Here is a 17,127-nt window from a genome sequence, read left to right on the forward strand (position 1 = left end):
TCTCTCTCTCTCTCTCTCTCTCTCTCTCTCTCTCTCTCTCTCCCTCCCTCCCTCCCTCCCTCCAAGATCTACCAGCTACCTCAGTGCACTGTCTTCATACCCATGCACATATGCTGAACAACTTTTGATCAGATTTCAGATAACTCACTTTCTACCACTTTGCACCAACTCACAATGTGTACCCTTGCTGACACCCATGTCCACAAGCAAGCTTTACGTCTTTTATTGTAGCATTATGTATTTCTTAATCATCTAACATACATAAAACCCTACTAGCATCTTTATTAGGTTCCCATCTTTTGTGTGTGCATGTCACTAACAAAGTTTTTGAGTGCTGCACCCTATCAAAAAAAGTCTGATGGATAATGATAGAAAACCAATTCCCTCCAAATTATCTTTAAATGTTTACATCAATTTCCATCAAAACCTCCTTTTTTTTTTCCTTCGGTAGGGCAGGAAGATTTTAATAATTAATTCTAAAACTCTTTGGGAAAATGAAGTGGTCACTCGTTAGAAGAATTTTTCAGTAAAGAAAGAGGAGATTTTTAACTATCAATGAAGCATATCAAACCACAATTGCAAACAGAAAAGTCCATGAAAGAGGTCAGGAAGCCCAGAAATCAGCGCATATTTAAAGACAATAAAGATGGCACATCAAATCAGTAGGAAAAAACCGGGACATTTTAGATCTTAGGAAAGCGGCAGAGCACAGCATGGGAGGGAAACCTGTGGGGCTGGACAGGCTGCACCAGATAGCACACCAGCACGGCACGTCCCAGCTGGGTGACCCTGGACGACCAGTGTCTCTATCTGTAAAATGAGGACAGTCATTGTACCTACTTCACAGGACCGCTGCAAGGATTATCCGTTATCATTTGTGAAGTATCAGAACAGGTGCTAAAACAGTGAGCGCTGTACATGTGATACTAAATAAAAGAAAGCAATGCATGCTAAGATAATCTTTATACTCTTGGGAGCAGAGAGGAGGGAGGCAGGGGGATCAGAACCTCCCACCATACCATATTAAAAAGATAAATTTCAGGGTTTTAAAAAGTGAATGATAAAAAGTTAAACTGGGTGGAAAAAAAGGACTCTTCCTCTGATCTCTAGATTGGGAAAAACCTTTTAAAATATGACAGTAAAGCTTTTAAGAAAACAGATTGATATGTTTGATTACAATAAAATGTTTAAAGCATGTATATGAAATGCTAAGATTTAAGAAAATAACTTGAGAAAAAATAAGGGTTAACGCATGTGTGTACAAACTTACAAATCAGTAAGAAGAAAAGTATACCATCAAGCAATTCACAAAAAACTTTGCCTGTACCTATGAGAAAGTACATAACATTATCAGTAATCAAATTTTCAAATTAAAATATTTCAGCCACCATCAGGGCACCTGGGTGGCTCACTGGGCTCAGGTCATGATCTCACGGTTCATGAGTTTGAGCCTCACATGAGGCTCTGCGCTGACAGCTCAGAGCCTGGAGTCTGCTTCGGATTCTGTGTCTCCCTCTCTCTCTGACCCTCCCCCGCTCACCTTCTCTCTCACTCTCTCTTAAAGATGAATAAACCTTAAAAAAATTTTTAAATATTTCAACGACAAAATTGGTCAAAGTTTTAGAAAAAAAATATATTGGTGGCCAAAAGGCAAAGACACTGGTACATGGAAACAATCTTTCCAGGGGTCACTTTGATTATATGCTTCAAAAAGCATTTAAAATATTAAGCCCCTTTGACCTAGTAATTCAATTTCTGGGACAGAGTTGGAACATTAGGATTTCAATAGAACAGTTTCAAGTCACTTTTCCACAGATGAAGCAGAATCAAAGAAAAAAAAGATTTGGAGAAATATTTTAAGTTTCAGATAGAAGGCTAAGAATTTTCATCCTCTAAAAATTCAACACATGTTTCACTGTATAATTAATATTACCAAATTGCAAAAAAAAAAAAAAATCTTGAAACAAACCTTTTAACAGCATCCTTCTTCGGCTTATCTATAGTATCCCACCACTTTGAAAGGTAAGAAATCTCAGACCACATAAATTTCCTCCGTGAGTCTTCTTTCAGCTTGATGACCATGTTATTAAAAATATACTGAGTCATCTCTCTAAAGTAGTCATCAAAAGTCTTCAACCAACCTAAATCAAAACACAAATATACAACAAAGGTCTGATTCATATGTCTGATTTCAACTCAGTCACATTCCATTACATGACCTTTGGATGCCCTTAGATGTTTCATTCATATGAAGACACATTTACAAATTTCACAAATATTTCAAGTAGTGAATTTCAAGTAGTGAAATTCCATTTGAATGCACATGACACTCAAAAAGACACTAATGCTACAGTAACAAAAATACCCTGAAATCTGTACAAAGTCAGAAAGAAATGAGAAAAATGAGACAAATGACCTGAGGAAAAAAAGCATTTATTTATGCATGATAATTATAGTACCTGATTCGATTATGTATAATTTATCTCTAATGTAAGGAATTTGTCTTCATTTTAAAAATCTGAACAGCGTTAACAAGTTGGCAGTACTGTTCTCATCATATGGAATTAAGAGTGTATCCCTTCATACCACATCTGAAATTCTCTCCCCATTTTAGTAAGTGAAACTAAGAAAATCGTAAGTACAAACTATATCTAAAAGCCAGCAGCGAAGCAATAAGGTAATTAACAGCACTATTATGAATACAGAGAAGTAGAATTCTGCCAAGCACAGGCATTAGTTTCCAAAGGCTGCAAATTACTCCATTTTTTGGAAGCACAGACTGACACTAACAAAACAACACAAGTGTATATGAAGTCTTTTTCAAAAGAAAATTGTAGATGTTAATGACTTAATTCTACGACTTTTCCTCCTTCTCAAATACCCTGGAAACTTTATCTAAAGATATTTGCAATTTCACTATAAAGAAACCTTTTTAACAAGACCCACAAGTCTAAGCATAGCCCTACCTGGCAGAGTATTAAAGCAACATGATAAGCGGCTGAGGCATGTAGTTACCAATTCTATCTACTAGCCAAGTGGATCCTCCAAGAACAACCTCTTATCTATGAAATCTTACAGAGATAGAGGTGTTCTATACATCCAGGCTAAACTACCACTCTATTTATTTCCAAAACTCAAACATGTGGGAGGACTAAAATATAAGGAGTCAACTGGTTATTTCTTTTGACTATAAGTTAATATTTGAAATACAGTATACTGACTGAAAAAAAATGAAAATCTGCTAGGGCAGAGAAGACAATACAAGTATTTTGACAATACAAGCATGAGCTTCTGAAAAGGGCATTGCTACTCTGACTGTATTTCTCCCTTCTGCTTTAACTAAAATCTATCGATCTATTCATTCTAGAGTTATTTACTGAGCATGTACAAAGCGACAAGTATGAAACTAGAAGCCAAACAGGAAGGCAGTGGAAAATTGTCTTTACAGGACTTTCTTGATCTGGGGCACTTTCAAGTCGCCAAAGAAGGGTACCTGGATAATTCAACTTTTCCATGCTAAAAAGCCTGCACCTATAGAAAATTCAAAGATATCTCATGAAACAATGGTCTGCAAAGAATCCCATCTTGCTTGAGGAAGGTACAAACCTGGACTCCTGTCCCAGCGCATGAAGCCAAGATCCACATCTGGATTCCCAGGGACAGGCAAAGAAAATCCAACCTACCCCTAAATGGGAATGTTCAAACTTTCTGCTGACCATGCCAAGAGAAAAAAACATCAAGTGCTCAGACATGAGCCCAGGATATAATATAGCACTTGATAAAGATTAGTTGCTATCGTCATCATCATCATCATCATCATCATCATCATCATCATGTTTTTAATTGCCCCGTCCCCATCTCTATAATTGAAGCAGGTAAAAAAGGAAATAAAAGATATTTTTAACATGTAAGTTTTGAAAAGGATACCTTTATTTAGAATGTTTACACAAATTGTTCCACGTCTTAAACATACTGGTTACCCAAAATTATTGTTTGCAAAGAATTAATTCTATGCCCATTGTAGGCTGAATTGTGTCCCCTCAACATGCCTACGTTGAAATCCTAAACCTTAGTACCTCAGAATGTGACTATATCTGGAGACAGGGTCTTTAAAGAGGTGATTAAGGTATAATAAAGTCATGAGGGTGCGCCCCACTCCAATATGCCCTTGTAAGGACAAGCAGATAGACACAGACACACACAGAGGAAAGATAGAGGAGAGAGACCTTCAGAAGAAACCAGCACTGCCAACTCCTCGATTTTGGACTTGCAGCTTCCAGAACTGTAAGGAAATAAGCCACCCAGTCTGCAGAACTTTGGTATGGCAGCCCTAGTAAACTCATATAGTCCTAGAAAAAAATGAGTGCTGCTACCATCCCAAAAATAAAGAATGCAATGTGGCAAGAATTTTTATTTTACTAAGCACCGTCATAATATCTAATTGAATATGTAAAGTACCTCCATATTGCAAGACTGAACTGAAATCAAATGCACGTAAGTGACAACAATTTCTGCCCCATGCTATTATTACTCTATATGTGCAGTAAGAACCACGTAAATTATTGAAATGGCTCTATGAGAACTACCGTCTTTAAGGCAACACTCACAACTTTTACCTACATTTTTAACAAAGATCAAAACTAAGCCCTAATCATTTGGCTGCTTACTCAGTAAAAGAACTATGAACAATGGAATGACTCCAAAATTAACAACAAAACTCTAGTAACCTAACATAGAAAATGAATTTAGAAGAAATCATCTTTATGAAGATGAATAAGTAACAAGTTTTTTTTTTAAGTACAATTACTTGTTTTCATCAGTTATAATTTATTATTAGCTAAGACCCTTTCAAAGAATAGTTTATCATTGGAGTTGTCATAAAGGAATCACAGTGACTGATTAATCCATTTTGCCTTCGACACTTCATTTGCCCTTCAACAATCATGCGGGGTATATGTCAAAGATATTTACATGAGCCAAAGTACATGCTCAGAGATGTCAACTTAAAAGCCTTCCATAAAGCTCATCTATAATAGACATTAATATCACTACAATATAGCACAATTAATGAAGAATGAACTAAAAAATAGCCTCTTGCAGCTTTCAATATTGAGTAATCTAACAGTAAATTAGCTTTTATTGCTCTTATACAATAGAGTAATCAAGTATTCCCTTTTACACTGAATTGGCTATTTCTTTCCCTAAATTACTGTAAAACTACAACTGTATATTAACATGAGACCAATCAGAAGGATAGTATTTTATGAAAAGTTGTATGGGATGAATTTTTGTGACATAAAATTAGATTCCTACCTCTGGATTTAATAATCTTAGGACATTGAGTTGCAAACTGATTTACTTAAGTGGTCAATTCACAGCCTTTTTCTTTCCCTTGAATACACTTGGAAATTGAACCAGGGCTAGAACAGCACACAGAAAACCTTTCCATTTACTGTTTTCCACTCTAACAACACTCTAACCCATAAAACAGCTAATCACTATTTTTAAGTAAGTGAGGAAATATCTGCAACAAAGAATACACAATTAGAAGTTCTGTAAAGGATGAATAACTCTAAATTTGCTCTATTTTATCATAAAAAAGTTAAGTTCTAGGGACGCCTGGGTGGTTCAGTCGGTTAAGTGCCAACTCTGGACTTTGGCTCAGGTCATGATCTCCCGTTCCTGAGTTCAAGTCTTGTGTCAGGTTTGGGATTCTCTCTCCCCTCTCTCTCTGCCCCTCCCCCACCCACTTGCACACGCACAAGAGTGTGCACATGTGCTCTATCTCTCAAAATAAAGAAATAAAACTTGAAAGAATTTAATTTCTATAATATAAAGCCTAGTAATGTTGAAAGCTCTACTGCTTATTTTTAATGTGCATGAACAATTAAGCACTTAGTGACTGTTCGCTGACAAACCACCATTTTTAGAAATTTGACTCCTGATCTAGCTTTGTAGTCTGAAGACTTTGCAGCAATTTCATCCTCTGGAGGAACACTTAGTTTTATTTGGTTCAAGGGCATACACAGCACTGATTTAGGACCTGGGCAAGGGTATCTCACCCTGAGCCCTGGACTTGAGGGATCTTCCTATTCTTCCTCTGACCACATCCCTTTCACAAGGCAAAGAAAGAACTGCCCACCCAGAGCCCACCTTGACCTGCCCTCCTAAGCACCATGACCCAGAAATGTGTCCAAATAGCCCCAAGCCAGTTTCTAGAGCCCAGAAGGGGCCTTCTATATGTCTTTCTAAAGGACAGTTGACCTGGAGGTGGTAATCTCTGTAGCCTGAGCAATAGCCAGGGGGATACAGTTTGCAGTGATGTGGGAAAAGTGCTGGCGTGTCTGTGCATCTGTGAGCAAAGCCCCTCCTGGTTTAGGACAGGGCCATTTCTGGGCAAGGAGGTTGGGCTGCCCCACAGGCTGGCTTTTCCCACACAAACTCAACACATTCCAGTGGGGAACTGGAGCCCCAGCAATCTCAACCCACATGTGGCCTTCCTGATAACTGTGCTATTCCTCAAGGTAGGAGGAAAAGACCTATTCTACTTATCATGTATCAGTTTGATTTATAACTTTCAAATGTTTACACAGAGGGTCTGAGGGCATCCACATACTTTTACACCAAATCCTACAAATTTGGGAACCTACAACCTGAACTCCCAACCAGTCAATTCTCATGAATCTAGCACCTGGTATGAAGACTACACCATCAAGAGTTGAATAAGTACATGATAGATGAGTGAAATGTATAGCCAAAAGAATAGGGGGAAAAGGGTATATAGAGTATAAATACAAATTTATTACTTCAACTAGAAATGAAACAAAAAGGAAAAGACACCACACACACACACACACACACACACACACACACACACACACACACAATTAGCAATTAGCTCTAACATAGCCACTGTCTGTTCTGCTAACCTAATCATCTTTGATCAATATCTTTAAGTTACTAGCTTATATTTAAAAAGGCTCTGTCAGCCCCAAGATGATTTAAAAGATGCATCCCAAAGAAGTCATGCCCCTCAAATCATTGTTACACTGTTGTGGTTTCCACTACTATGACAATTATTTTTTAATGACTACATTAATTCTACTCAGTTAAGTAGGTACCAACTGTTAAGAAAAGATAATAAATCTTGCATGAAAAATAATTATAACAAGATAATAAACATTTAAAAACTGCAACTTAAGCTTCATGTTACTTCCATTTTAACATAGTATTCTCTAATTTAAAAATAAGTACAAAGAGGATTCATAAAACAAGAAAGCTTCTTTATTTTAGTAATGAAGTCATCGTCTACCAACAAATGATCAACAGGCTTCTTCCATCACTTGTCAAATCCTTCCATATTTGATTGTAACATCCAGTCTTACACTTAAGACATTGCATACCATGTTAATTGGTATTATCATAACTCAAACAATAAACTGTGAGTTTTAATTAATGTCGTGTTCTAGTTTATCCATTCACACACAAATCAAACATCTAATAAGACAAAGCAAAAAAGCTAATAAATGAAAACAGATTCTACAGTAAAAATAAGAACAAAATGCTATGGGAATAAAGAAGTGATAAATTCCTAGCAGAAGGACAGAAGATTCTTAGAACAGTCATCGTGTGGATAGAGGGAAAAGGTAGATCCCAAATAGAAGCAAGAGCATATGGAAAAGACACTAAGCCATGAAGTCCTGTGTCAATCTCAGGGAGAAGGCAGCCAGGTGTGGCTGTATCGGAGCTTACATGGTGGAGGTACAGTGAGAAATACAAAACAGAAGCGGGGGCAGACCACTGAAAATCTTCTGAGCCATTCTTGTTTCTTAGTGAAGGAAGTTAACGTCTTCTGTGTTTTCAAAAATGACTACTGTGAGCGTAAAAGATATACTTCAGTGTACAAGACAAACAGGAAATGAGGCCACTGCACAAGTTCTGCTAGAAAATGGTTCTGGAAATAGAAATAAGAGGCCAATGAGGCAAAATGAAGAGCATATGTTAGCTGACTAAAGTTTCCAAGACAGAGTAGAGAGAGTCAAAGATGAAGCTGAGGTTTTCCAAAGACCTAAACCTGCTGAATCCTACAAATGCTTCTGAACTCAAGTTTCCAGAATAACCTCACCTTTTTTCCAGGTGATTCAGTGTCATCTAATAGATTTCAAAGCATATCAGCTTCACTTCCACTAAGGTGTTTGAGATACAGCACTTTTTGAGCCAGTGTAAGATGCTGTCACTGGTAATTCCATCCCACACCACAGGAACCATCTGCATCACTGTTAGGAGAGCTGGAGTTTTGTTCATCCTGCAGCTGTAATATGCACAATGTCCAATTGTGATCCTTTACTCTATTGCTTTTCTAAATGTCCTTTAAAAGACCTGTGTACCTTGATATGTGACACCTGCAATTATGAGATCAACCTCCACAATAATTTCTAAATCTGTGCTAAAGTTACTTCCCTCCTTTGTTAAGGATTCTATCCATGAGCATCATCAATTCACACGGAGCAGGACACTTCAGGCCTACTAGGTCTTCCCCAAACAGAGCATAGTGGTTTGAAATAATGAGACATGTCTATAATATGAGAGACATCCTTAGAAGTAAAAGTAACAGTGACTTCCTTCGAGGAGTTACTCTTAGTGTACAGGAGGTTATTTAGCCTTATGAGCAGGCAAATACTGGGCATATAATCAAAGTTTCTAAAAGAAACCATTTAAAAGCTGGAAAATACTGCTTCCAAATTACTTTCTGACTGTAAAATATGTAGCAATGAGGAAAACCACTCACCATCTCATGGACTCAAGTAGTATTTAAGGACAGAGACATCCATTTCAGTAAAGACAGACCAGAAGGAAAAAAAAAAAAAAAAAGATGAGGAACAGTGTGGTGAGGTGTCTACTCTTCCAAGATAGTTCATAAAATGTTTTTTATCATTAAAAATACTAAAGTAGATGACATTGGCTTGGAAACACTTAAAAGACCTTCCTCCTGGAAGCTTTGCCTGTGGGTTTCAGAAGTATTACCTTCAAGAGACAGTATTAAGTAATGGTTGTAAGTCCTAATTCCAGAGCCAGACGGCTTGGGTTAAAGCCCAGCCCCGACACGAACACATTACCTGGACTCTCTTCTGCCTTAGTTTTCTCATTTGTGAAATGAGGGTAATAACAGGACTTTTGTCATGAAGTTGCTAAGAGCAGTAATGGATTTAATACATGTAAAGTACCTAGAATAGTGCCTGAAACATAGTAAAGTCCCATAAGTATTAGCAATCATTTATATAACTGGTGCAGTGGTGAGCTCTGAAGCATCAGACTCAAAAGACAGACAAAATAGGAGAATGGGGACATGTGTGACAATCACCTGCATCTCTAGGTAATACCTGATACATGTGCTCCTAAAGAATGCAGTCCAGTTAGAGCTCCAATGGACTTTTGCCCTCTAAAACAGAACCTCAATATACCAACTCTAGAGATCTCTTAAAAAGATAATTCTAGGGGCGCCTGGGTGGCGCAGTCAGTTAAGCGTCCGACTTCAGCCAGGTCACGATCTCGCGGTCCGTGAGTTTGAGCCCCGCGTCGGGCTCTGGGCTGATGGCTCAGAGCCTGGAGCCTGTTTCCGATTCTGTGTCTCCCTCTCTCTCTGCCCCTCCCCCATTCATGCTCTGTCTCTCTCTGTCCCAAAAATAAAATAAAAATAAACGTTGAGAAAAAAAAAAAAGATAATTCTAAAGAGCCATGTAAATATTTAACTCGTAATGCCAACATTTTCTTAATTAAGATTACCAGATAAAATAGAGGATGCCAAGTTAAATTTGAATTTCAGATAAATAATGAATAAATGTTTACTATAAGTGAATCCCATATGAGATCTGCAAGACATATATACTAAAAAAACTATCCACTGTTTACTGGAAATGTAAACATTTTTTAAGCCAAATCTGGCAATGCTATTAACAACCCAAAGTTCAGATAAATGTGCTGAATTAGCTAATGCCCATAAAGCAAGAAAATCATTTGAACTAAGTAACATATCTTCGGAGGCAGCATAGTAAATGGAAAGAGCACAGACCTCAGAATCAGGCAAATCTGAGCTTTAATTGCCATACTGTGCCAATGTCTAACTGATGGATCTTGAACAAATTAGTATACCTGCTTAGTCTCACTGTCCTCACCTGGTAAATGATGTGTGATTTACTGGTGTTGAGGGTTGCAGAATGTATTACACAAACTAATGTAAGATACACAATGAATACCAGTTCTCACTCCGTTCTTCCTCATACTATCTTAGCTCCAGAAATTCAAATTTCCCACCACAGTAGCCAAAACCAAAGAATTCACTTCATCTCTCAATCACTAACCAGAACAAAGGACTCCCCAAACTGTCCACAAACAAACTTCCCCTCTCCTCACCATCTCCTTCTATTCAGCAGGTTCCTTTGGAAGCCAGAGATCCAAGTCCCCCCTGCTTTCGCCCACCCGGGCATTACCCAACTGTGGGGGGACCACAGCTCTTCTCTTATGACTGTTCTTAACAATATTTTGTTAAGAATATTTGTTAAGAATAACAGAGAAGCTTTAAAAATAACATTACACAGTGATTTCCCCATGTTTTTGTTCTTTTGCTTTTTAAGAATAACAGCACATAAACTCATTTCAAATTATAATACAGTACTAAATGCAAAATTCTGTTTTTCAATTTGCCACAAAAGAAAGTCAAAAAATTCTACTCACTCATTTGAATCAATAAAAACTCTGTAAAAGAACTGCAAATGCACAAAAGAAAATTATTTTCCAGTGTGACTCTTGTACCTAGGTCTCCCTTCTATTTGGAGTCAGACCACATGGGGGATTATTTTCTAATGTTCATTTTACAAATTGCTTAACTAACAATATGCTGTCCAACTTTCCATTTAGTACACCTTATCTTCTCTCTACACACTGCGATTTCTTTGAAGGAAAATTAACTAAACATTTCAGCAGTTTAAGTAGTGGGAAGCAAAGAATTAAGATTGTAGATACAAAGGTGCTGTAATTGTGTTTTAATCAGCTTATTAAATATAACATGAACATGTATCAATCAACTAACATTTAATTTCATGGTCTGTGATTTAAAACTTTTTAAAAGCGTAACAGGACAAAGTTATCAGCACTGACTTAACAATTCCCTTCCAATTTTGTTTTAACTCATGTAAACCATATAAAATATATGACAACTGTTACATGTCCTCATGGGCTGGAAGAAGACATAATTAGAAATTTATTAAAATATAAACATAATTTGAAATTTATCTGTCTTATGACATATCAGAACATGGTCCAAAAAAGAAAAATATCTACATATATAAAAACACAACAACATAATTCTTTTTCTTTAACATAATTCTTAAAGTTAGGGAAAATACAGGAATCTTTTAAAAATCTATTTCAGTACTTCTATCCCCAACAGACAAAACTCCACCAATGAAACAAACTACCGAGCTAAAGTTTTAAATTGTTGCTGTAGAAAATGCAAACAAGTCTCTATAAATCTCATTTAGAAAGTAAACCGCCTAATTGCACATTCATTTAGGCGTATTCGACAAAGATTTCCTGCTACAGAGTCACATTTGGACTTGGAATGTTTGTGCACATACTTCTCTCTATTCCTCAACTGAAAGTGTGGTTCTTCCTGATCTCAATGATTTGGCTTGTCACAGAACAATTTAGTTTACCTAAATTCTACTTTTGTTAAGGAGTGGTGAAATTTTTTTATTTTTTTTAATCTTTTTTTTGAGAGAGAGAGAGAGAGAGAGGGACGGAATGCAAGCAGGGGAGGAACAGAGAGAGAGAGAGAGACACAGAATCCAAAGTGGGCTCCAGGCTCTGAGCTGTCCGCACAAAGCCCAACGCGGGGCTCAAACTCATGAACCGTGAGATCGTGACCTGGGCTGAAGTCGGACACTTAACCAATTGAGCCACCCAGGGACCCCGGAGTGGTGAAAATTATTTAAAAAGTCAGTGGGTTCTGTTCTCTAGCATTTTGCTTTATAGCCAAAAAAAAAAAAAAAAAAAAAAAAAATCGCTGTAGTTTTAAAAGGTCTGTGTCTGACCATTATTTTTTCCTCAAGTGGAGGAGGGCCTGAGGGTAAGGGTCATTACATCTTTTACTAAGACAAAAAGATTCAATTGTGGTTGCTAAGATACCAAGAGACAGATTCCTCTATTGCAGTCAGGACCAGTTATCAGGGATGTCTCCCCACAGAACAACACATGAACCACACCGGGCACCGCTCACCGCGCTGCTAAGGCAAACAAACAGAATCTAAAAGGCACAGGCAATCCCTGCCCTTGAAGAGCTTAATATCATCTGGTGTTTGTATTTAAAATTACAAAGCATATTTTAAATATTTTTTTTTAAGGAATAAAAATAAGACAACAGGAAGAAGGGAAGGAGGGAAGATAAAACCACATGTCAAGGTCAAATGCTTCATCTGAAGCTGCAGTCAGATGCCCTGACTCATTTAGCTTATTTAACTGAATGAGTCAGTACTATGTGCTGCTTACTATTCTGGGAGTTAGTGACCTGGTGGTTATAACACAAAGTGTGAGCCCTCATGGAGTTTACATTCTAGAGTAGAGACGATGCAGAAGTGCTATAAATGTTTACATGTGTGCCTATGTACAGGTGTGCATCCAAAGTTCAAGAAGCTAAGGAGGCACACAGAGACAAATGGAGAAGGCCTATGTATATTTACCGGTTACTGTATGTCAAGTGGTAGGCTAGGCAATGAGGACGACTCTAACAGGAGGCGCATGTACTCTGACTCTCGAGTATACTCAGGTGGGAGATCCAGGTAAACTAATAAGGCATTCTTGTGGGGCCACTTCTTGCCCCCGTAAACTTGGTAACATCTTCCTCATGAATAGTGACACTGATCTCCAAGGGTTATTGTGAGCATTAGATGTTAATAAAACATTCGGCAGACTGCCTGATAAACTACAAATTTTATTACTACAGTTAAGTGTGCATGTTATAGAATTACAAGAAATGAGATTGGTGGAAAGTGAGGATGGCAGAAAAGGGGAAAAAGGAAAAAAAAAGTCTTTAAAAATCTAAAAAGCAGGAGAAATGGATTCACACGAGGACTCACAAGACATAGCACAAAGTGTATGTATAAACCTATAAGAAATTGGACACAATGGAATCACATCACACACCCAATTAAGTGACAGCAACAGGGGCACCTGGGTGGCTCAGTCGGTTGAGCGTCGGACCCTTGACTTGGGCTCAGGTCATGATCTCACGGTTTGTGGGATGGAACCCCATATTGGGCTCTGTGCTGATGGTGTGGAGCCTACTTGAGACTCTCTCTCCCTCTTGCTGCCCCTCCCCCACTCAGGTGCCCTCTCTCTCTCCCAAAATAAATACATAAAAACTTAAAAACAAATTAAGTGACAAGAACAAAACTGTAGATGGTTGGCAGAGAAAAAAGGAGAGAACAATTTAAATACTACAGTGGCTCTGCCACTGTTTCACTGAATAAGGGAATGTTTCAGAGTAAATGAGATTTATAATTAGATGTGATTTTCATCACCTTTTGTATTTACTTGATAACTAACTCCTGCTTTAAGATGCTACTCCAACCATATGATCTGCATTTTACAGATACACAAATGTGCCCCCAGGGACATGGGGGCAAGTATATGGCAGAGCCGGGATGCGGGCCTCATTCTGCCAGTTTCCAGACCCCTGCAGTCTTTCCATGATGCCCAGCCATCGGAACTTGGATTTGAAGGGACAGGCTAAGACGAAGGAGGAAAATGATGCAAAACATTTAAGAGGAAAGGTTAATAAGGCTGAAAGGTATTTGTAGGAAAAGGTAAAGTCATTAAGACCAAAGAGAAACCAAGTCAGAAGCTAGTGCAGCAACTGCTCAACACAAATTTCCAGAATAATACTAATTTCCTCTCTTTCATACCTCTCTGCATAATAAACACTGAAGTACTATGGAAATTCAAACATTTCAGCATCCAAACTCTCTCCCTGTGTACCTCACACACCCAAAAAAGCAGCACATGTGCCTGCACCCACCTGTACACACACTTCACCAAATCACACTTCCAGACATAGAGTAACAAGTTCTACTGTCTTAGCAACAGAAAGAAAGGAATACATGCCAATAAACCAGTGGGAAAGAATGTAAGTCGGAGATAAATGAATGTTAGAATAAAGAAAAAACTTCAAAGTACAGGTGAATAATGGTGCCTCTGATAGTAATGATGAAATGGGAGAAGCTGAGAAAAGTAACAAATAGAAGCCTAAGTAAGTCCTTCAGAAGTCTTTGGAAGTGCATTTCCCCCCCCCCCCCCCAAAAAAAAAAAAAAAATCCTGCAGTGGAATTCATTAAGTATTTCTTCTGTGCCAGTGTACTCACACTCACAGATATATACATCGAATCATATTTCCCACTGTAATTTTAGCAATTTTCCCTTACCTTGGAGGGAAAAATCTGTGGCACCAATAAGTAACAAAAATTGTCAAATGAAATAATAACAATGATAACGACAGCAGTTACTTTTGGGCCATGCATCACACCTTAACATCTCATCCTATGAAGCAGACATTTTAACTTGATTCTATTAGGAAAAAACTTACTTTAATATTAAGTAACTTGCCTAAAGTTGTCTCACACTGATGGGGTTGGGACTCCACACTCACATCTGCCTGACCAAGGCTCTTAACCACTTTACATTTTGCTTCTCTATTTGGAAGATTCAAATGTTCCCATAAACACTCTGCATTTTGTAATGTAGAGTTTATGAACACAAAATAATTCTCTCATGCAACATTTTAGAGAAAAGTAACTAAAATGAACAATCAGCCCCTTAAGTGAGTGCAACTTTTCAACCCCCAAACTAAGACCTTCTTGTGTTTATTACTATTTCATATTGCAGAAGTCCTATCTGTGAATGGCACACAAACTGGTAAAGTAAAAACTCAAAATACAAGACATATAGGGGCGCCTGGGTGGCGCAGTCGGTTGAGCGTCCGACTTCAGCCAGGTCACGATCTCGCGGTCCGGGAGTTCGAGCCCCGCGTCAGGCTCTGGGCTGATGGCTCAGAGCCTGGAGCCTGTTTCCGATTCTGTGTCTCCCTCTCTCTCTGCCCCTCCCCCGTTCATGCTCTGTCTCTCTCTGTCACAAAAATAAATAAACGTTGAAAAAAAAAAATACAAGACATATAAACGGAATATGTTGCTGTCACAAGTCAGCAAATAATGTCTCAAAAATGTGAGAAATTAGGTCTACCACATTCTCATTAAAATACTCTGTGCCTATATGGGCTTAATAACCTGTAGTTTTTTTGAAGTGTAAATTTTACCTGGGTCATTATGGGAATGAGGCACCACAAAGACTTGAAGGGGCTTAGAGTCCCATTCATTAAACACATAGCTAATGTCAAATCCTTGTTTCCAAACTCCACCATCTGGGTTGTCAAAAGGAATCAGACTGTAAACATCCAACATCTAAAAATATAAAAGACACAATAAAGGGGAAAAAAAGTAAATTTAACCGTGTATTACCATTTTTAATTTAAATTTAATGTTGGAAAATATTTGCTCAAAGCTATTCATTGCTGTACTGTGTGTATGCACTTTACTAGATAAAGCTATTTCTGCAAACATTAACTGAAGAGTTTAAGGCAGAAAACATTTAATTACCATTCAAATTCTTAAAATGCTACCGTGTTACTTAACTATCCTTATAAATAATCCCTGCCCCATCTGCTTCTAATGAAAAATAATTCCATTCAATTCCTTCTTGCCCTGTTTTACTTCTACTACAATCTAGTAGAAATTAATAGGAACTAAACAGCAAGCAAACAATTTCTGATGAAATGTGACTATGAACAAATATTTCAGCATTTTCAAATACAACACTGGATAATTACTTTTTACTCTGAGTTGTCTTTATTTTACAATTAATGTCATATATTTTAAAACGTGTATCAGAATGGAAATGCATCTACAGCTATGCCTTCATTTAGCATATGTTCTGTTTGCCCTTTTTATTCTAAAAATAAACTACAACTGAGTCAACAAGGCATGATCATTTAAAAATGGAAGAATTTTTAAAATTAAGACTCAGTTTCTTAATGTTCAAATGTCGTCTTAAGTTTCCAATGTAGTAGTCCTGGGTAATAACCTATTTGGACACAAAGGAAAAAATACTGCCAAAAAACCCCCACAAAACCTTAAAACCTTGTATTTTTCCCTCTAATACTCTCTCTAATATTCCCTCTAATACTAAATGGGACAAAGAACACAAGTGACTGTGGCAAAATTTAAATTATGTAAAAAATTATATCCTAATATATAAGTGGGTTACAAAAAATTTGAAGATATCGAACAAATTATATAAAAAGTGAATACAAAGTATTTTAAGATAGTAACATCTCTCTCACTTCAGAATTTATGACTTTAATAAATACAACACTCCCAAGGATGAGTCAATAAATCTTTGAAAACCAGCTGGGAAGGAGGATGTGTTAGCAGTCTCTGTTATTCCTTCTGGTCCTTTCTCCGGCCCTGCAGCTCTCCTGATTCCCCACTGCCTTGCTCTGCATGCCTTCCATGGTTGTTCTGCAACAGGGCTGTTTCTGTCCAGCCCAGATTTAATACACCACCTCCAAAGAAAGTTCTGTGGTTCTCCTTTAAAAGGTACTTATTTAAAACCTAAACAAAGCCAAGAGTCACAAAAATAGATACACTTTTAAAGCACAGAATCCTGATACTGTCTGAACTTGGCTACGCACTAGCTGATAAGATTATAGGCACAAGGCCTGGACAACTCCCATGTCTCCAGCTTACGGACTGGCCTGTGAGCCATGGCCTCAAGAAAATAACATGTTTTCTGTCCCCAGAAGTTAGTGAAAACATCTACTCTGAAGCAAGGCCAGAGCCAACCCATTTTGTCCAGCTGTAAAATATTCACCCTTCAGGGTCCCATCACCAAGTTCCAGCTTCAGGTCTAGGTACAGGTTAAACACAACTCTGCTAATTTGCAGAACAGAGCTTATGTGACACACCCTAAATTTAAGAAAAGTAGAAGTCCTTTCTTATATCCTGGTTTACAACTCCACTACCC

The 17,127-nt window shown here is 37.7% G+C and overlaps 1 protein-coding gene across 1 annotated transcript in view; it reads right to left on the minus strand.

Annotated features, from left to right (window-relative positions):
- Window positions 1–17,127, minus strand: part of MAN2A1 (mannosidase alpha class 2A member 1) — a 168,683-nt gene that overhangs the window by 125,882 nt on the left and 25,674 nt on the right. Inside the window, exons 3-4 of the mRNA XM_040446993.1 lie at window positions 15,362–15,506; window positions 1,970–2,141 (exon numbers count right to left, since the gene is read on the minus strand). Coding sequence (XP_040302927.1) covers window positions 1,970–2,141; window positions 15,362–15,506 — 317 coding nt within the window. The remainder of the gene's footprint in view (window positions 1–1,969; window positions 2,142–15,361; window positions 15,507–17,127) is intronic.

Source organism: Herpailurus yagouaroundi, unplaced genomic scaffold (genome assembly GCF_014898765.1).
Source record: "Herpailurus yagouaroundi ecotype Mexico unplaced genomic scaffold, PumYag 29, whole genome shotgun sequence".
NCBI lineage: Eukaryota > Metazoa > Chordata > Mammalia > Carnivora > Felidae > Herpailurus > Herpailurus yagouaroundi.